Source organism: Chiroxiphia lanceolata, chromosome 25 (genome assembly GCF_009829145.1).
Source record: "Chiroxiphia lanceolata isolate bChiLan1 chromosome 25, bChiLan1.pri, whole genome shotgun sequence".
Taxonomy (NCBI): Eukaryota; Metazoa; Chordata; class Aves; order Passeriformes; family Pipridae; genus Chiroxiphia; species Chiroxiphia lanceolata.
Window position 1 is genome coordinate 5,496,182 of NC_045661.1, and position 20,781 is coordinate 5,516,962.

General features: G+C 45.2%; 1 protein-coding gene across 2 annotated transcripts in view; it reads left to right on the forward strand.

Moving 5' to 3' along the window:
* The first annotated feature begins 1,099 nt into the window (after window positions 1–1,099).
* LZTR1 (leucine zipper like transcription regulator 1) overlaps window positions 1,100–20,781 on the forward strand; it is a 35,411-nt gene continuing 15,729 nt past the window's right edge. For both annotated transcript variants that reach the window (XM_032710608.1, XM_032710610.1), the window contains exons 1-9: window positions 1,100–1,284; window positions 1,361–1,423; window positions 1,671–1,727; window positions 2,273–2,352; window positions 2,717–2,825; window positions 5,140–5,223; window positions 6,658–6,715; window positions 7,268–7,407; window positions 8,449–8,650. In XM_032710608.1, coding sequence (XP_032566499.1) covers window positions 1,109–1,284; window positions 1,361–1,423; window positions 1,671–1,727; window positions 2,273–2,352; window positions 2,717–2,825; window positions 5,140–5,223; window positions 6,658–6,715; window positions 7,268–7,407; window positions 8,449–8,650 — 969 coding nt within the window. In that variant the 5' untranslated portion in view covers window positions 1,100–1,108. The remainder of the gene's footprint in view (window positions 1,285–1,360; window positions 1,424–1,670; window positions 1,728–2,272; window positions 2,353–2,716; window positions 2,826–5,139; window positions 5,224–6,657; window positions 6,716–7,267; window positions 7,408–8,448; window positions 8,651–20,781) is intronic.

Genomic DNA, 20,781 nt, shown 5'->3' on the forward strand with positions numbered 1-20,781 from the left:
CGGGTGCAGCCTGGGCTGGTTGGGCACAGTGCAGGAGCTGGAATTTGGGACCAGCCCTGGAGCTGGTCCCATCCCCAGGATGGGCACAGGGACAGTGTGGTCCTGCAGCAGCTATTGCCAGTGAACTCACCCTGTGCTGGGTTTCTTGGCAAGAAATACTCTGACTCAAGCATTCCCCTAGAAGAGGCAGGATAGAATTCGGGAGACAGTGCATGAGGGAGATGGTTTGAGGGAACTCATCAAGGTCCTGCTCGTGCTCATGACTTTGTTGCTTTTTGGCCTTCTAACTGTCCTCCTTGCTAGCAGAATTCCAGGTGCTCCATGATGTGCCTTTAAACAAGGATTGTGTTTGCTGCAGGAATTCTGCCAAGACAACTCTGACCAGTAATGAGGTGATTGCTCGGGCTGGAAGCTGCTGGGCTCCATGGAGCTGTGTCTGTGGTCTGGTTTTGAGGTGCAGCACCCCTCGCGTTGTCTGCTGTTGGGAAGAAGCTTAAGTAATAGTCACGGAGGTGGCTGACACCATGTTAGGAAATACAAACTAAACGAAAACCGAAGGGTGGGCGACTGCACAACCCTGGGCACGTGCCACTGCTGTGTCGGTGCCTGGCACCCTCGTGCCCTGCTCGGGGCTGTCCGTGGGGATGAAGCGGACTGTGTTTGCTGGGTGTTCTCCTGGGAGCAGCGCGAAACCCCGACCTAAGCTCCGAGCCTGCCGCGTTTAACCAGCCAACAGCCCAGCTCGGACCCTGGAATGAGACTTAATGCATATGCATTAGTATTGCTCCTGCTTTGTTTGGGGGTTTTTCTATTAACGAATAAAACTCTTTTAACGTATAATCCCGCCTGGATCCCCGTCCTTGTCGGGGCCACCGCGGATCTCCGCGAGCACCGCGGGCCTCGAACCGGGGACCTTCAGCGCCTCAGCACCGCCCCTTGGAGCGGTGCATGCTGGGGGCTGTAGTCCAGGGTTGGGTAGGGGCAGGCCAAAGCCCTCAGCCGCGGGGCACGCCGGGAGTTGTAGTCCGGGAGGAGGTGACCGGCGCACCGGAAGCCGCGCGCGCGGGGCACGCCGGGAGCTGTAGTCCCACGGGGGCAGGCGCGGGCCATGGCGGCGGCCACAGCCCCGGCGGGCGGCGCGGGGCGCTCGAAAGTGGCGCCGAGTGTGGACTTCGATCACAGCTGCTCGGACAGCGTCGAGTACCTCACCCTCAACTTCGGGCCCTTCGAGACCGTGCACCGCTGGCGCCGCCTCCCGCCCTGCGACGAGTTCGTGGGGGCCCGGTGAGCGGGGGAGCGGGAGGGATGACGGGGAGGGAGGGGGGTCCCGGCGCCGCTGACCCGTCCGTGCCGCCCGCAGGCGCAGCAAACACACCGTGGTGGCTTATCGGGATGCGATCTACGTGTTCGGCGGGGACAACGGGTAAGGGGAGCCGGGAACGGGGAGAGCGAGTGCGGGGGGAGCACGGCCGGGGCTGGGCAGAGGGCCGTGAGAGTGGCGGGGTGGGAGGGGAACGGGGTGCGAAGGGAGAGGGGTGTCAGGGGAGAGGGGTGCGAGGGGAACGGGGTGCGAGGGGAGATGGGTGTGAGGGGAGCGGGGCTGAGGGTCTGTGGCCATCCCTGTCCGACCCCTGGCCCGGCTCAGCCGCCTCTCCCGTCCCTCCCCTCAGGAAAACGATGCTGAACGACCTGCTGCGCTTCGACGTGAAGGACTGCTCGTGGTGCAGGTGGGCAGCGCAGCCCCTCGCCCACCCCCGGGCGCCGGCAGGGCTGGGACACACGGCGTCTTTTCTCAGCACCTCCAGTCCGGGTGTAAAAGTTTGTGGCTCTACCAGAGCATCTGAGGGAAGTGTCACCCCCAGCCAGCGCTGTCACAGCTGATCCCTGCCAGCCGGGGTCACCTCTGTTCCTGCAGCCTGTGGGAGGGCAGAGGGACCCGGCTGCTGCACCCCTTGGGGCAGGGAAGGTGCTGAGGGAGGCTCATACCTGTCTTGCCTCCTTTCCTCTGGACTGTGCAGTCTGTCTTGTCTCACCTGTGCCCCACTTTCCAGCTCTGCCAAACAGATTTCAGCAGCAGCGTGTTTGTAACCATTTATGCTGCAGCACTGTGTCATAAAATCGTAGTGTAGTCAAGAATCCAAAACTGGTGAAACACTCAGGAACAGTAGAATAAATTCTAACAACTGGGGGGGTTTTTTTGAATCTGAACAGTAGCTTTGAGTGCCTGAAGCACGACCAGGGTGTTTGACTGCTGCTGTTCTAACTTGTGCAGGGCTTTCACGACGGGGACCCCGCCGGCACCGCGGTACCACCACTCTGCCGTGGTCTACGGGAGCAGCATGTTTGTGTTTGGTAAGGCAGCAGCAGGTTACAATTGTGGTTGGAGTGGTAAATGTGCTGCTGCGTTGGTTTGGAAAAAGAACAGGAGATTTTTATGAAGTGTCAAAAGATCTCATTCAGTAGTAAATCCAGTATTTTTCACGCGATTTCAATTTTAGCTTGGAAATACTTTTGCTGTTTTGTTTAAAGTAAAGAAGACTTGAAACTCATTACCACAGTGATTCTGTAGGAGATGATGTGGAGGAAAAGTCTCTCACCTGTAGTAGTTAGATACCAGATACCTGCTTTTTGTGCAATCTAGAGTTTCTCCTAATACAATGCCCTGGAGTGTGTATGCTCCACTGCCTTAGAGTCTAATGAAATTCTTATTACCCAGGTGGTTACACTGGAGACATTTATTCCAATTCCAACCTGAAGAATAAAAACGATCTCTTTGAATATAAGTTTGCAACTGGACAGTGGACAGAGTGGAAGACTGAGGGAAGGTAAGAGCTGGTGTCGTTGCCCGTTGCTTCCAGGAACTCAGCCCTGTTTCACGTGGCACAGTCAGAATTAGTGGCAGCACTCATGTTAGGGCTGCAAGATGATCGCTGCTCTGGTTTCTCAATTAAGTTTCCTGAAAATTATCTTTGGTTCTAGAAGACTTTTTTTGCAAGGCCTCCACTCCAGAGTGCACTGTAGTGGAAATTTGCCCAAAATCCGCTCTTCATGTTTCATGTCTGTGGCAGGAGGGATGGGAGCAAAGGAAGCTGGGAGCAATTTTCTTTTGAATTGTTTCAGTTTCAAGGATAGCATGGAATTTGTTGATCCCTCTTGATCCTGAGCTTTTAGCATTTCACGAAAAATGAAAATCAGTAACACATTACTTCCTAAAGTCGACTCATTTCAGAATGCCATTCCTGACACTGACTGTGATCCAGCTACTTAGGGTATTTTTGCAGTGGCCTGCAATGACAGGACAATGGGGAATGGCTTCCCACTGCCAGAAGGCAGGGTTAGGTGGGATGTTGGGGAGAAATTCTTCCCTGTGACGGTGATGAGGCCCTGACACAGTGTATCAGGGGTTAATTACACTGATACTTTTGGTCTGGGTTCGGCCCAGCCACCTGTGAAAGTTTTGTTCTTTCCCTGCCAAATTATGAGAAAAAAAGCACTGATAAAACGGGAACTTTGTCCTTGAAGGGAGTTTTTTGGTGTTCTGTGGTTGGCTAATCGTTCTCCAAGGAGAAATTGAAGACTGTAGTGATGAAAGACACCCCCAGACTCATTTGGGAAAGACCCCCGAGTGCAGTACACAGGGAAAAGCCACTCGTGTGCAGAAGAGATGCCCTTACATAACCAAGGGCGTGGGACTGAGAACCTCTGGCAGGGCAGTACTGGCCACACCAGCCTAGGCAGGCGTAATCAGTGAATTGTATAAAAAAGGAGATAGCTCCTTTTTGGGGAGCTAGCTTCACATCAAGAACAATGTTGCCTTTGCTGATTTGTGAATCTACTGACTTTCCAGGGATGCAGCTTCTGCTGTTGGTAATTATAGGCATTCTAGGCCAGTGAGATAACTTTATGGGCAACAGCTGGGTGACTGGGGGAGGTTGTGCTGGGGGCTTATTTCTCTCCTCCTTCCTCTCTTTTGGGTTTGTTCGTTTTGTTGGCCACCTCTTGGTAATAAATATCAGTTTTGTTGAGCTTGCAGTGGTGTCATGGTTTCAAGATTTCAGTATGCTCAAATCCTCCCTAGTACACACGGGTTGCCCAAGAAGCTGTGGCTGCCCCATCCCTGGAAGTGTCCAAGGCCGGGTTGGATGGGGCTTGGAGTAACCTGGGCTAGTGGAAGGGGTCCCTGCCCATGGCAGGGGGTGGAATGAGATGAGCTTAAATGTCCTTTTCTGCCCAAACCGTTTTATATTTCTGTGTTTACCACTCCCCAGTATGGGCCATACAGTGTCTTTACCTGCAGTCCTTTACATATTTGAAGTTTCTGAAAAGCAGATTTTAGTGAGCAGGGTGAAGGGAACATTTGCAATTGTGATTTGTGGGGAGGGTTGAGGAATGTACAGTGCATTCTTACATTACTGTTGCTCACCTCTGATGAGCTCATGTTATGTTTTAGAACATAGACCACATTAGTGTTTTCTCTTTTGGTTATCCTAACAACTTGGGAAATCTTGGAGATTAATTCTTACTCACAGTTTACAAACTCAGATGTCCCTGTCCTTCCCCACAGTTACAGTGTTCATACTGCACAGTGACCTCAGACAAGCCAACAGGTGCCTTGTGGCATCTCAAGTTTGTTCAGCCTGGCTAATTTAGTAAAAACAACAAAGATTGTGGAAGAGAAATCGTAGGTTTGATCTTTCATTGTGAGCACTGTATCAGGAACAGCCTTGAATGATCCCAAACCAGAATCCTGAGCTGTGTCCTGGTCTCATTTCCGTGTTCCACCTGCTTAGCGTGTGGGAATACATGTAGGGATTGCCACCCTCCTGTACCAAGGGTGCTATGAATTGTCCAATTATTTAACTACTTTCCATAAGATACTCTTAAGAGTATTTGAGTCCTGACAAGAAATTGATTGGAATATTTTTGTTTATAAGGTGGTTTCTCTCCAGTGAAGGCAGCAGAGTGCAAGACTAACACGTGCCCCTCAGAGGCTGGGTGTTTGGAGGGTGGATGGCAGAAGCAATTTTATGTAGGGGACTTCCTTCTTCTTACATTTGCATTGTAGCTGTGACACAGATCCCTCTACAGCCCCCCTGCAGCTGACATAACATTTTTTTTCTGCATTTTCTCCCTTTGCAGGTTGCCAGTGGCCAGGTCAGCTCACGGTGCAACAGTGTACAGTGACAAGCTGTGGATCTTTGCTGGATATGATGGCAATGCACGGTATGGGTGGGACCACCCTCTCCCTGAGTGCTTTTGTGAAACCCCAGCCCTTCAGTTTCCACCTCTGTAGAGGCATTTCCTTATCCCAAGGGGTTTAAACACGCAACTGGAGCTTTGCAAACCCAGCCTGTTGTTGGGCATCACACTTTTGCAATTGACCATCTCACATTCAGATAAGTATGTGCTTAAAATCTAAAAATCCGGTCACTCAGAGTGGCTGTGGCTGTGTAATTTTACAGCCTGCTTGGTTGTAAGGATGCAAAATGGTCTCTGAAATTTGGCACATGTGCATTTCTCAAAAGATCCCCTGCACAGGCTGGCTGATGTTGCTGAAGACTTAGAGAGCAAAGCTGGATTTGCTGTGAAGTCATCTGACAGAACTAAGAGCAATGTGTCAGCTTTTTCTCTGAAAATCTGTGATATTTAGGTTGAAAGGAGGTGGGATTTCAGATGGGAAAAGACTGGAAATGAGTGTTACCAAGAAGTTAAAGAGAACCTGGTGCTTTGTCTCACAGCAGTTCTTTGAGTTTGCTATTGGTCTGTCAGGGAAAAGTCAATTCTGAACATTAATATTTTTTTGTCTTGATGAGCTTGAGGAGTAATTTATGGTTTGTTGATGTACAGTATTTGCATTGTGAGAGCACACAGAGATTGTCACAAATGAGGACCTGGATTGCCTCCTCTTCTGAGGAGAATCTGCAGAAGAGTTTCCAGTTCCTCAAAGTCTCCAGAAGAACTGCTGTTAATTGGGAAAACAGATGGGATCTCTTTGTTATTTCTGGAGGAGGAATTGGTGTAGGATGCATGACTGTGGGATTGTTCAGTGCCAGGTTAGGGAGTCCCCTGAGGGCCTTGGGGAGCTGGAAGGAGGGAGTGGGTGAGAGGAGCTGTTTAATTTATGTTAGATGTGTCTAATTGTGGTAAAAAATGTCTTTTTGTGGAACATGAACCTCCAGGCAGATTTGAACAAAGGAAATGTCTGTAGTTACAGAGTAACTTGTCCTGGGAACAGCACAGTCAGAGATGTGTCAGCTTACCTGCTTTGTCCTTCTTGTATTTAAGGAAGGATTCAGCCCCATAAATAATTGCTGGGGTCAGTCTCAGCAGTTAGCAGGGATGAGCAGAAGGATACAGGGTAATAAAGGGTATTTCTGTAAAAATCCTGAAGATTAAATAGCTCAAATGCTTAAGCTCCAGACTGAGTTACTGTGTGTAACTGTTAACTTCAGTGTACTCGTAAGCAGCAAGATGCTAAAGCAAGCTGGGGTGAGGCTGTCAAATTTAGGTATAGGGAAAAAAGTTGTTTTTCTGTCAGTGGAAGTAGGAGATTCTTCCTGTGCAGTGGGAATTTTGATGAAATAGGGTTTTTGTCCTTTCAGTGTCATTACTGAAAATGAACTGTTTCAAATCAAGCATTTTTGTGTTATGGCACAGATTAAATGACATGTGGACAATTGGCCTGCAGGACAGAGAGCTGACCTGCTGGGAAGAGGTAAGAAGCTTTAGTTTCAAGTAACACATGTTTTTTGGTTTTCTTACACAGTTATTTAAAATTTCCTACACTGGACTGCACTGCTCGCTCTCCAGAATGTACTTTTGGCCCACATTGAAAAGAAACAGTTAAAATTTGATTTGGAAAACCAAGTGTATATGAAAGGGTGATTTTTGCTTGTGAATCCATGAGCTGAACCTGGACTGCCCACGTGGATTCGCTGTGCCCCCTGTGAACAGCACTGCATTCCCACTCTGCCCACAGCATTCCCATTCAGACCATTGCCATGGACTGAGAGCTTGGCTGATCGGAGTCCTGATCCTTCCAGTACTAGGAGCTTTAGGAATGTGTCCTCCCAACCTTTTTGTCCATGGAAAATCAGTCTGTGCAGACACGTGAGCACAGCACGAGTTGATTACCTGCCGCCGGCTTTCCAGGGCACAGTGTCTGCACACGGAGCTGCTGTGTGCTTGGTCTGCCTGAGCCTCCTCAGTGTGTGGAGTTGTGCCCTGAAATAATGCTTTTCTAATTTTGAACTTCATTATCTTTCAGATTGAACAAAGTGGTGAAATTCCTCCCTCATGCTGTAATTTTCCTGTGGCGGTTTGCAAAGATAAGATGTTTGTTTTCTCTGGCCAGAGCGGAGCAAAGATTACCAATAATCTCTTCCAGTTTGAATTCAAGGAAAAGATGTAAGTGTAGACAGTTAAGTCGTGCAAAATCCACATAATCCTTGACTGCTTGAGTTGAGAAATGCAAATACTTAAGGGTATTGAGGAAGGATGCTGCATCTCCTGACGAAGAAGAGTAGATAAGAAAAAATATGGACTGTTTTCACAAGACTTTGTCATTTGCCATGTGTGTCAGATTGGTCTTTTTCAACAGCTGAACAGAAAATTCAGTAGATTCACTTTAAATGGGAAGTGTGAATCTCAGTGTGCTCAGAATGGGATGCCAGATATTACCTTCCTAGGAGTTGTTGTGTGATTACCTGGTTAAAACCAGAGGCCCTGTGAAATACCAATTCATACTGGAGCCACTGGGAAATGTAAAATGCCAAGTGTTTGTGAAAATCTGAGTATTTAGTTTGAGACATTTGGTGTGACTTGCTCTGAAAATATGGCCTGATGGGATAAAAATGCCAAAAAGTGGGAATACAGATGCACCAGTGTGTTCTGACAGCCTGATCTGGCTGGTTTGTGGCTGAAGTGGAACCATAACTGAAACAGCAGCTGATGGCCTTCAGCCCATGGCTGAAGTCATACTGTCAAAGTGAATGATTCCTTCTCCAAGTGGGACATGGCATCAGAATGGTGCCCTAGGAAGGGTTAGTTCCTAAAATGTGTGAGAATAGATCACCTATTCCTGCCCAGGTTGTGTTCTTTGAGCTGCTGGGATTCACACGAACACATTGGGGATCACATGAACACGTTGGGGTTCACATGAACACATTGGGGATCACATAAACACATTGGGGATCACATGAACTCATTGAACAGCTGGGGTTCACATTAACACATTGGGGTTCACATAAACTGCATTGGCTTTATCATGTTCTTGGAAGTTCAGCAAGGTGGAGCTGGTGCAGGTCTCAGCAACCTGTGGCGTGTCACCTGTTCTCACGCGGGTTCAGCGAGTGCTGCAACAGAGCTCCTCTGTGCTTACGATCTGAGAGTTAGAAAATTTAAAAGAGTTGTAAAAAAAAATCCCCTGTTTCCTGTTGACTGTCCCAGCTGGACACGGATTCCCACAGAGCACCTGCTGCGGGGGTCCCCCCCCCCTCCCCAGCGGCGATACGGGCACACGATGGTCGCGTTCGACCGGCACCTCTACGTGTTTGGGGGGGCCGCAGACAACACGCTGCCCAACGAGCTCCACTGCTACGACGTGGACTCCCAGACCTGGGAGGTCATCCAGCCCAGCCCAGACAGTGAGGTAAAACCTTCCTTTTTGTGCGTTTTCTTTTTATGTTTTGTCTTTTTTGACTCGTTTTTGCTCTGGACATTTTTTTTTGACGAGGACGTTGACTTTTCGCTTAAATCGTAACGACTTCTTCCCACAGATGGTTAATCAGCTCAAATATTGTGGGCAACAGTCCTTAAAAATTAGTCAGTGTTGACACATTTAAAACTTTGCTTTACACTGTTTAAAGAAATACCATGAAACACTTGTAATTCGAGCTCTGAGTCAGTCATTATTTGGGAAAATTTTATTATGAATTCACTGCATAGCAGTGGTTCTGTGATTGGCTGTGCGATGCTCTTGAAGCAGAATTCAAAGCTAGACAAAGTTTGATTGTGTCACTGTAATAATGCCCAAGCATGTAAAATCTTATAAATTCTGATTATACCGAATAGCATTTCCCTTCTAGGTCAAGTGTAAAGTGTTTGCTTATAAAGGTGTGGCTGGAAAATAGTAATAGGGCTCAGAAAGGGCTTTTTTGAACATACTTGCATTAATAAGAGATATAAATTTTAAAATGTCAGTTTTTTACATGGACATCAAAAGGCTGTAGACCACCAAGGGCCAAGGCAACACCCTAAATGAGAAAAAATTAAAAAAAAAGGTAAGATGACTAACATCTTTTGGGCTACTCATTCCAAGGCAGTGATTTTGTGATAAATTGCCAGTTTTTTCTCATAGTGCACCTACAGATCCTGTGTGGGATCAGCTGGTATTCCAGGTGGAAGTGGTGAGGGCTTGCCTGGCTTCAGTGCACATTTCAGTGCACGTTCCAGTAAATGTGGTTCCAGTGGCCTCTGATCATTTCATCCCAGACTGCACAAGCAGTTGGTTCCCTGGAGCCCGTACTGAAGTGTGAGGTTCCTGGCTTTGGAATGGAGACGTTCGCTGCCTTTTTAATTTGAACAGATTTTACCTTGAGCCGCAGTAAAATACCACAGCTGATGTGGCAGCAGGTTGGGATTGTCCAGCTGCTGTGCAGGGGATGCTGTGTGTGCTGTACATGGGAACTGCAGAGACTGAGAGAGCTGAGTATTGCAGGGATTAGTCAAGTGCAGAGTTACTAATTTAACCAGTATTGGTGTGACAGCGCTCACCCTCTGAGTGCTGTGCTCTGGGGGTGGTGTGTTTTAATGTGTTTGGTGTGTTTTAGTGTGTTTTAGTGTGTTTAGTGTGTTTTAGTGTGTTTAGTGTGTTTTAGTGTGTTTGGTGTGTTTTAGTGTGTTTAGTGTGTTTTAGTGTGTTTAGTGTGTTTTAGTGTGTTTGGTGTGTTTGATGTGTTTAGTGTGTTTTAGTGTGTTTTAGTGTGTTTAGTATGTTTGGTGTGTTTAGTGTGTTTAGTGTGTTTTAGTGTGTTTGGTGTGTTTGGTGTGTTTTAGTGTGTTTGGTGTGTTTTAGTGTGTTTAGTGTGTTTGGTGTGTTTAGTGTGTTTAGTGTGTTTTAGTGTGTTTGGTGTGTTTGGTGTGTTTTAGTGTGTTTTAGTGTGTTTAGTGTGTTTTAGTGTGTTTAGTGTGTTTAGTGTGTTTTAGTGTGTTTTAGTGTGTTTAGTGTGTTTTAGTGTGTTTAGTGTGTTTTAGTGTGTTTTAGTGTGTTTAGTGTGTTTTAGTGTGTTTTAGTGTGTTTTAGTGTGTTTTAGTGTGTTTTAGTGTGTTTTAGTGTGTTTGGTGTGTTTGCACACATGTCACAACATTGGATGAGTCAGAGAATCCCAGGCACACACTGCCCTTAATTAACTGTGCATGTGGGCCTTGTTGGGAACAGTTATTTGACCAAAGTATTTCACAGTAGTCTAATCAGTGCTTTACAAAGCTGATTTATTGCCACATGAAATTAATAAAACTGCTTCTCTAACTTTCTAAAGCCACAGTTGCCTTCAGGACTGTAGATCCTGTTCTGCTCCTGCCAGTGTTGCTGTTGGATGTGTGAGGCTTGGTTCTTTGGGACACAATTGATTATTGCTTCCAGGATCAGAACTGCTCCTGGCAGTGTTGTAAACCAGCATTATTCCCTGAGTTATCCCCTACTAAAACTTCATTTCAGATATCAGAGCTCTTTTGTTGGGCTGTCAGTAGTCCTGGACATGGGTCTGTCTGTTAGTTGCTTGTGTTGTATTTTGAAGTTTCCTTCTGTCTTACAGCATCTAGAGACTGATTTGGTAGAAATGGGAGGAGAGATTGAAGTGCTGGTGAAACACTGATAGTAAATTTTCCTAAAAGACTGATTAACTGCAAAATCTGAAAGACTTCTGTCATTTTAAGTTTTAAACGATTTTGTGTCTTCTGGAGGGGTAACTAGATAATTTCTCAGAATCGTTTTCCTAAAGTTTCTATGAGCTTTTGGCAAAGACTTCTAATGGTGGCAATGAATCTCTAATACCATACTGTTCCCAGGACACTCTGAACTGGGATTTTCCCTGTTTATCTGTCTCTGTGAACAAAGTTATTCACATTAAGTTGAAACAAAATAGGAGTCGATAAGTGCAGTGCTGTCTCAGCACTTGAGGGTTTCCACTGGGTTTGAAGTGATGGTGACCTCTGTTATTGTGCAGCAGAATGATCTGTCTTCACTTTTAGAATTGGTGTTTTCCCCTCTTTCCAATGGATGTATTGTAGAATTTATGTTCTGTTTGTTCTGTATTATGTGATGTGATCTTAGAAATGCTGCATTATGACTTTGCCTAACTGCACTATAGCAGGGTTACTTTCTTACTTATGGTCATGTGATGCATATCCTTAATTCTTTCTTCTTTTGGACGTTTAGCATGGAGTGGGTAAAGCCTCTGGAGTCCAAAATAAGAAGGTTTGGTGCTGACTGAACTATAATTCAGTGGTGACTTTCATAGTGCTTTGCAAAAGAGATTTCTTGCGCTGAAGGAGAGTGATTGCTGCCATTCCAGTCTTGTTCTCTGAACAGAGCCAGCCTTGAGGGGCTTTTTAGAGTGATCCAGGGAGTGATTTGGACTTTGCAGACCTACACATGCCAGTAACAGGAATAGGCTGTCAGGTGGAAGTGATATTTCCCCTGCTACCCTGTTATGGGCAACATGGAAGGTGCCAAGTCACATGAGACTGAAGAATCTTGAGGTTGTTACCTGGAGAAGGGGGCACGATTTGGGCATTAATCACAGCAAAGCAGGGTAAGTTCCAGGAAGGGTCTAGAAGCAGTTCTGGAGCACAGGCAGGAATCATGTGTCAGGTGCTGCAGGTGCCCTGAGACAGTCTGGCATTTTCCACATTTTGGGTAAACAGGTAGAACAAAGCTGGGAACAGATCTGGCAAAATTGGCCTGTCCTAATTCTCTGCCCAGGGCTCTCAGAATTCTTGACAGTGCCTTGCTGTGAGATGGGGGCTTAAATGGGTAGAAGAGGAGAAATGGAAATGAAACAGGTCAGTCCTTCAAAAATAAACCAGGAACTACCATTTTATGCCTTTAGGGTGTCTCCAAAATGAGTATCAAGATGTCCTTGCTGAGCTGCACAATTGCAGTCTGTAGGTCCTCAGACCTATATATATGTACATCTATATTTTACAGAGCACACAGAGCTCTTCTCCATCTTCACTGTTAGATGATCTTCACAGCTGGGGGTTTTACTTTTCTAAGGCAGCCACAAGAATATCTTCTCTGAGTCCTTGCCTGCCTGTGTAACACTGCCAAAGCTTCCTGGAGTGCTGGATTTTCTTTATACAGGGCTATCAGAAGATTTCAAAAATAAGAAATAGATTTTTTTACTTGCCTCAAGTTTTCCCATTGAACTCGAAATATCCTTGACTTTCTGAAGAAGGTTGGAGCAGCATAAAAAATAGGCAGGCAGTAACAGGGAGAATGCTCCATGTTGCACAGCTGACAGACAGGGTGTTATATCAGGAGGAAGAAAATTCTCCTTCCTCACAGTTCTCTTCATCTCTCTGTGGCTGCAGGGGCTGGTGAGCCATCCTGAGTTACGAGGGAAATCTCTAAAACTTGACCTGTGAAACATTTCAGTCTCACAATTGGGTCTTTCAAAGCCAAGTGCAGTAAAAAATTTCTGACTTTCAAAGCTCTTAATTTTTCTTTTAGTAAGCCCAAAGGGAGGTTAATGTGCTGGTAACCTTCTTGGGCTTACTTGGAGGCTCAGCTCTGGAGTTTTTCAAGTGGATTATGGTGACGTGGCTTGTGGGCAGCTGAGGAAGAGTAAAAGGACTTACTCATCTTCCTGTGGATGAGTCTGCCCCAGTCTCCCTGTGCAGAGATCAGTTACCCCTGCTGAGGTATCCTTATGCAAAAAAAAAAGGGGTTGTGTGCACAAACCCCCAGATTCCTGTAGCAAGGCCCCTGACAGGATCTGCCTCACAGGTGGGCAGGGAAGTTTTCTGCTGGGAGAGATAAAACTGAGCATTTCACAGTCCAGAGAGAGGACTGATACTTTTGGTGTTTATAGATAATATGTAGTGTTTGAGCTTGCATCCTCTTTAGAAAACCTTTTATAAAAATGTAGGAGCTTCATACCAAGTGCCCTTTGCAGGTCTGTGCTCAGTGAGCTGGAGAGAGACAGCTCGAAAATGTTATTATTTAAAAGAACCCCGGTACCAGAGTAACTGTAGCATTGAGAGTAACTAACATTGTTACACAGCTCAATTTCTGTTTGTCAATTTTACGTTCGTATCCTTTCTGAGAGGTGTTTTTTACATACTTTTATAGGATCCTCCCAGAGAAAGCAGAATATTAATGATGTAGATGATAGGCAGAAGGAGTATTTCTGTAGCTCACTCACCAGTAAGGAGTTGGAACAGCACAAACTGAACATGGCTCATGTTAAAGGGGTATGAAATTGGGTAATGGAAAGATTTGAAAAATGGTTTTGAATGAGGAGCAGTTACTCTGTATAAACTTTTGTCAACAACCTTGGAAGGCAACAGAAAATCATGGCTTTCCCCTAATATCTAATTGTCCAGAGTTTTGCCAATTACTGATTACAATAACAGTCCACTCAGGGATTTGGATTTCTTCTCAAGGGGGGCACAAACAGTCCATGTTTCAGTCTGGCTGGAGGGTACATCTAGAACAGGGTTTGTGGTCTGGGCTTCATGGTTTCCCTTACAGCATCCCTGGAAACAGTGACTTAAATTCCCAGCTCTTGTGGGGAGCTGAGATGAGCTCCCTGTGGTGTGAAATGGATGGAAGTGCTGTGATATTCTTGGCTACAGAAGCTGACACAGCGTAGTGTCAGTAAGTAACATAAATACATGATCCTTGTGTTTATTAAATAAATCTTCCAGTATAACATCTCTCCATGTTGTGTTCACAAATCAAGGAGGTTATTCAGAGAAGAAATCAGAAAATGACTGAAGATGGGAAGCCCAGTGACCAGCTGTGAAGAGAGGTTTTGTTTTAGCTGTAGGAAATTAATTTTTCCCTGGCTTATCTGGGGAACAGAGTTTTTTTAATATGTTGGTAAAAGATAAAGCAAGATCCAGTGGCTTCAAGTTGAAAATAGAGATATCCAGACTGAAAAAGAAAAGGAAGTAAAAGTTTGCAAATTGTAAAGAATGAGGGTAATGATTCATTGGAACATTTTATTGGAGTTTTTTGGTACGTCTTCATTATGTTTAAGCCAGGATTTGATATATTTTCTAAAAAGAAAGTTTTCCTCAAAGAAAGGCTCCACTTCAGTACCTCTTCGAGGAAGTCTGGTAGGCTGGTTTATACAGGAAGTCAGATTAAGATACTTAAAGTACTATTGTGGTTATTGGATTTTTGAATCCACACCATGTGCCAAAGAGAAGCAAATGGTTGGTCACTGGATTCTCATCAGCTCTTGTCAGATTTCAGTGTATGATCTTTTGTGACATGTTCATTGGATTTGGCAATACTTGCTCTTCAAACTGTACCTCATGATCTCTGATGAATTATGCATTAAACATTGCTTTTTAAATTTGCAACTGATATACTGAAACGATTTTAAATGAAATAGCATTGACTGTTGTTACAGCTGTAAATAGGTTACAGACAGCCTCAAACTCTGGCCTTTGCAGTTATACTGGCACGTGTTTGGATGTCACTGTTAGTGAATTGACCTTCCTGTTTCCATTCCCTGTTCTCCAGTGGATGCCAGATGGGAAAATCTCATCCTCAGTGCAGAGCACAATCGCAAATGGTGTCACCATGGCATCCCCTGTCACTGTAACCAACAAGCTTTTGTTACTGTGACTTCTGGATCTGGTGATTTAACCCAGACCCCCCCTGCCCCCGTGTGCTGGGCTCATCCCACAGCGTGGGCAGCAGGTGAGGGGGGGATTCTGCCACGTTTGTTTTCAAAACAGCCAGTCCCCAGCCTGTAGCATTGCAAGAAACTACTCTGACCCAGGGCCAGGACTTGGCAGAACTTCCCGAGATGCCCATCGGCCCATTTTTCCAGCCTGGATAAGTCCTTTGGAATATCAGCCTCCAGCATTTCAGCTGCTCCAGACAATTTGATATCAAGCACAGACTCCCTGAGAACACAGTGCCCTCCTATAACCCAGGAAGTATTTGGAAGGGGACGATCAGGTTAGTCAGGAAAAGTTTGCCCTTGGTAAATCCTTGCTGACTGGTCCCAGTCACCTCCTTCATGTGGTGGAAGTAGCTTTGAGGAGGATTTACTTGGTAACTTTCTTGGGATGGTGGTGCAGTTGCCTGGCTCATGGTTAGCTGGGTGCTCCTCCTTACAGGTGACAGAAGCCTGTGCCCGAGCTGTGTTCCCAGGTCCATACCAGGCCAGATTTTTAAAATTAATAGTTGGGCACTTTGTTTATTCTTTGGTACCTGCCGCAATAAACTGGGATAGAAGAGTCCATTGCCATCTGAAAGGAATGAGAGCCTACAGAAAGGCCCAATAAAGGAATAACAGCCTAAGGAAAGACCTAATAAAGGAATGACAGCCTAAGGAAAAGCCCAGTAAAAACCTTCAGCATTTGCCTGCTCCTCTTTATTCATAGAGCTGCATGTCTTGAAGTTCACTCTAATATGTGTCTGTTCCAATTTTGTCTGAAAGCAGAGATTGTCTGCACCAAGCATGGGAAAACATTTTAAATCCTTAAACCTCCTTGAACTTAAAGACTATCCAAAGCTCTGTCTGCCCATCTGTTTGAGTTTGATGCTGTTACCTGGTGTGACAGTGTGGAAACATCTTGAGCATCAACAGCTCCCAGTAGTGACAGCTCATTTCGACCTGTTGTAGCTGATTTTCTTCAGTTTCAGAGAAAAACAGATACTTTTTTAAACTTTTAATATATTTGGGTTCACCAGGTTGGTTTGTTGATGGCTTTTGGTATTTTTATTTCGTTTTAGCTTTGAATTTTTAGTGATCCTGAAGGATGGAGAGGCTCACTGATGTTCCTGAGTTGGGAAAGAGATTTGAGCACATTGTTACTGGCTTTGGAGTTCAGTGCAACAGTCAGCCTCCATAATACCTGCTCGTTTATAGCTGAGTGTGAGGAGAGTTAACGTTTGCACAGTTATAAATCTGTTCTGTAAATGTAGCAAAGCTTCTGAGAAGCTGAGAGTGACAAAGAAGAGCCTTGAAACAGCTGCAGAGGATTTGATTTTAGCCGTTTCCTAGTATTGCCCATATTGTTGAAGTTTCAGTGAAAAAAGCACAGAAACATGTTAAAATGGTTTGAGAAAGGAGTCAGAGAGAGAAGAGAAGCACTGCAACAGCACAAGCACTCACAGCCTGCGGTAATAGCATAGCTAATGCTTTCCTCACAGCCAAGAGGATGCATCTCACTACAAGAAAGTTACATTTTTTCCCTGTCCCCGTTGTGCCAGTGGTACAGAAGAGCTGGGCTGGGCCATGGGCAGGGCTGGGAGTGCTGCCCTGCTGGGGCCTGTGAGCTCAAAAAGGTTTTACTTTATCCTCTTCCAGTGTGTTGGTCAGCTTTGGAATAAAGCACAGGTTGTCACTTTGGAGTGATCCATCTGCCCTGTTTTTTCATCAAGCCAAAATGTGAGAAGGCTGTCTCAGGCTGTGGGAACAACGGAGGGATATTTCCTCTTCACCATCTTTGTGATCTGTGTTCTGCCTACTTGCAGTGAGCAAACCCCTCAGCTTCTCATCTCATCCCTGGAAGTGTTCAAGGCCACGTTGGACAGGGCTTGGAGCAATGTGGTCTAGTGGAAGGTGTCCCTGCCCATGGCAGGGGGTGGAACGAGAGCTTTAAGGTCCCTTCCAACCCAAACCCATCTGCCATTCTGTGATTCATGAAGAGCCACGGGAGGAAGAAGGCAGACAACAAGCAATTAGTGTGAAGGATTTTGTTGCTGTGTACCTCTGTCACTGCACAGACCAGAAGAAAAGTATGTGACTAATTTGTGAAATGGTTCAATCACAGTCATGGGCTCCAAACAAGACCATGGAGCTTTCTCTGGACTGACCCTGAGTGTCAGGGATCATCTTCTGGAGCTGCAGCTGCAAGGCAATCCTGCTCCATGTCTGGTCTCCCCTGCCTCCCATCTCTACTTGTACACACTGTTGTTTTGAAATCTTGTAACCAGGTGTCCAACCCAGCAGTGTTTGAGACTATCTGCCTCAGGGGAAGCTCCCTCCCTGCCCTCTGGAGAACAGGGTTTAAAAAAACCTTGGGATGTATTTGCTTTACATTTCAGCATAACAACAGTTAAACAAGCACCTACAGCAGACTTAGAGGTAAATAAAGAAACACCTGGAAGTGAAAAAGACTTCAAAAGTGGAAATTAAATTTATTCCAGGAGAAGAGAGAAATTTCAGCCTTGTATATGGCTTTACTTCTCTGCTCCTTTTTTCCCCTTGCAATTTAGTTTCAGCTATTTTAGCTTAAGCTATAATCCAAGAACCATTTAAGCCTTGACTCTGCACATGCAAGTTCTAAATTGCATAGAGTGGACTAATATTGACCCTGGAGTGGAAATGATTAATTTTACTTTTTTAACTATTTAATTTTACTTTTACATTGCTTCAACTTAATTTATTAAGGACTTTAAATGAAGCTAAATGTGTTCCTGGTGAGGTCAAAATTTAAATCAGTGAGTTTATGTAGGGGTTTACACAGATTTAACTGAGTTTATTTTAAAGTATGTGTGCTCAGTCCCAAAGCTGATGCTCAGGGCTGTAATCAAGGCAATTTGAATGATTGCTGGGTGCTCTGGCACAGGGAGAGGCAACACTAATGCACAGCTTTGGGAGTCAAATCAGAACCCTGATGAGCAGCACAGGGTAAACTCCATTTGAGCTGCCTAGACAGGGTCCAGGGTGAGTCTGAGCACAAGAAATGAGGAAGAGAAAAAGACTTGTGATATACTTGTATTTTGAAAATGATGGCTGGAGTCATCCTGGCAGTGTGGAGGGGGGTACTGAAGGGGAAGCAAAGGTGACTAATGAGGTCTGCTTTTGAAAGCAAAGATTCCAGCTTGGGAAGAGCCTCAGATGCAAATCTCATTAACCTTAAATAGAGAAACCACTCCAACAGATGAAACAGAGTAGTGTAGCTCAGAGAGGGGTGCCAGCCCCCATCACTGGAGGTGTCAGGATGGAATCCAGAATTCCTTTTGTCAGGCACTGCTAATAAAGTAAGGAGATCATGTTGGTAGAGTGGTAAATACAAGATCTAGAGCTGACAAATGCATTCAGATTGGCAGTGCCTTTTAGTCTGTGATTTTTAGCATTCCTGTATGCACTGGGAATGAGAAGGACCAATCCTTTTGGATACACACACGACCATCTGGAGTTGTGCCAGCAGATGGAATTAAATCATAGAATTATAGAATCATTACAGTTGGAAAAGACTTTTAAGATCATCAAGACCAACCATCCACCCAGCACTGTCATATTCACCACTAACCCGTGTCCCCAAGTGCCACATCCACCCACCTTCTGAACACTTGCAGGGATGGTGACTCCACCACTGCCTGTGCAGCCTGTTCCAATGCTTACAGCCCTTTCTGGGAGAAAATGTTTCCTAATGTCCAAACTAAACCTCCCCTGCTGCATCTTGAGGCTGTTTCCTCTCATCCTTTCTGACCATCCTGGGTAGCAAAATAGATGGTATTTTGTAGCTGTTCCTTATAAACTCTACCTGAGTTGAGTGTATTCAGCAGCTGGATTTGGCAGCCTGGGAGGTCTCCCAGTAAAAAAATCAAGATAGGGCAGGTTCTGGATGTCTGGAATTGGTGGTTGAGGAATGTGGGGACCAGCATGTCTCTCCAGCTGTTTATGTTTCTCCAGATGTTTGTGCTCCTGAGCTCTATTAACCTTTTTTTTTCCTGAATATTTCCTTGAGGACCCAGCTCCCCTGGTTTGCACTGGGACAAAGTTTTCCTCTGGCCAAATCCTTGGTCCTGGGAGAGCTGAGTGTTGCTCCCCACACGGGTGGCATCAGAATGTGACCACTTGTCATCTCCCCGTGGGGGATTTGTGCTGGCCTGAATTCTGCTGTTCTGATTCAGCAAAACAAACACCCTGAAACCCTCAGCTGCACAATGTTTTGGTGAACTGGACATGACCTTCCTTGTTCCGGGCTGTCCTTCCATATTTTACATTTCTCTCTTTAAAAAATGTGGTCGGTGTATTTAGAAAGTGGAGTTGTTTGATTGCTTAAGTTATTAGTAAGTGCAGAGCTCTGGTTCCTTGGCCAGTAGCAGCCATTACAAATGAAAAATAATTGTCACAACGTCCCATTCAGATAATTGGAGTTGAACAGGATGTGACTGGCAGCTGTGGTCTTACTTTGTTAAATATTCAAGTGGTTTGTGTTTGTTTTCTGGCACCAGTTGTTGCAAAGCTGTAAGGCTTTTTGATTGAAAATAAGGTAGTTGTTAAATACAATGGCAGCTTTTAAAAACCAAATACTAGAGAATTTTGAGAATTATTTTAATTAAATTCAAAGCTAAAATATTATTTATTAAAAAAAAAAAAAAAAGACATGGAAAATGACCTGAATAAGTCTAAAGCAGGTGAGCTGCATTTGAGCTCTGATAGAATGGTTCTGTTTTGTTTGGTTTTAGTGGCAGTTAGTTGGGAGAAAGATGTTACAGTACAGCTAATACCTGCCTGCCTAGTTGTGTGGGAGTAGGTCTGGGCAAGCAAATTTCATGTTTTGGGATAAGGCTGGAGCTCCAGTTGATAAAGGTGACAGATGTATTTTTAACCCACTGTAATATGGTTGATTATTTCAATCAGTACATCTTATTTAGTTAATGAGATTACTGCAATAACGAGCAGAGGCCATAGAAAACAGATGATATTTGACAGGGATCTCATCCTCTTTCGAAGAGGTATCGAACAGGGGCCAGGCAGGAATGGACTAAGAGATCAATGTTGTTCCATAATCCTCCCATCACAGTATTTATTAGCACCAGCTCTGAAGTTTCTTTGATAAAGTATCCATGAAACATGCTGGAGACAGAAGGCATCTTGTTCACCCAGAGGAATCCAGATGGTTTGTTTAAATGGGCAAATGTGCTTTTTAAGGTGAGCAAATCTGTGGTTTGTACATCTGAGAAAAACACCCTGGTCCTAGTTACTGGCTGGGGGGTTGTCTCCTTAAAAGCTGTAGTTTGAGGAAAAGAACAAGTCATGGAAAGTGTGGTGAGTAACAGGCTAAATGAGGCCGTTGTGTGATGCTGTGGTGAGAGGGGTGAGTTGGTGGGAATGGGAACTGCCAGTCAGCATGGTTTCCTGGAAAATCTGCCTCTCCAGATAAACATAATCTTGTTTCATGTCTGAGTTTACTTGAGTGGTGTCTATAAATACGTACAAGAAGCAAAGATTTCTTATACCAGAGGGCTTTTTATTTTGTTGGCAAAGATTTAATCAGATTTACTGCCTGGAAGACAAAACAAGCCTGATCAAACTAAGGGGGGAAAAAGAAGTTTCTCTCAGCACTTGCAGCCTTTCTGTGAGCTCTCAGTGAGATGTGCTGATGTGATCACATACCTTTGTGTAACCTCAGAAGTGGGTAGAAATGCTGTGGTCTGTCCTCTGCAGGAGGGTCATGGTGGCTTCAGCTTGCAGCAACTCTTCCCGTGTCAAAAAATCATTCCATGCTGCAGGGTGGGGTATGTTGCAGGGATGGTGCCATCCCTCAGCCCTATAAATAGCTGCAGTGTGGGGG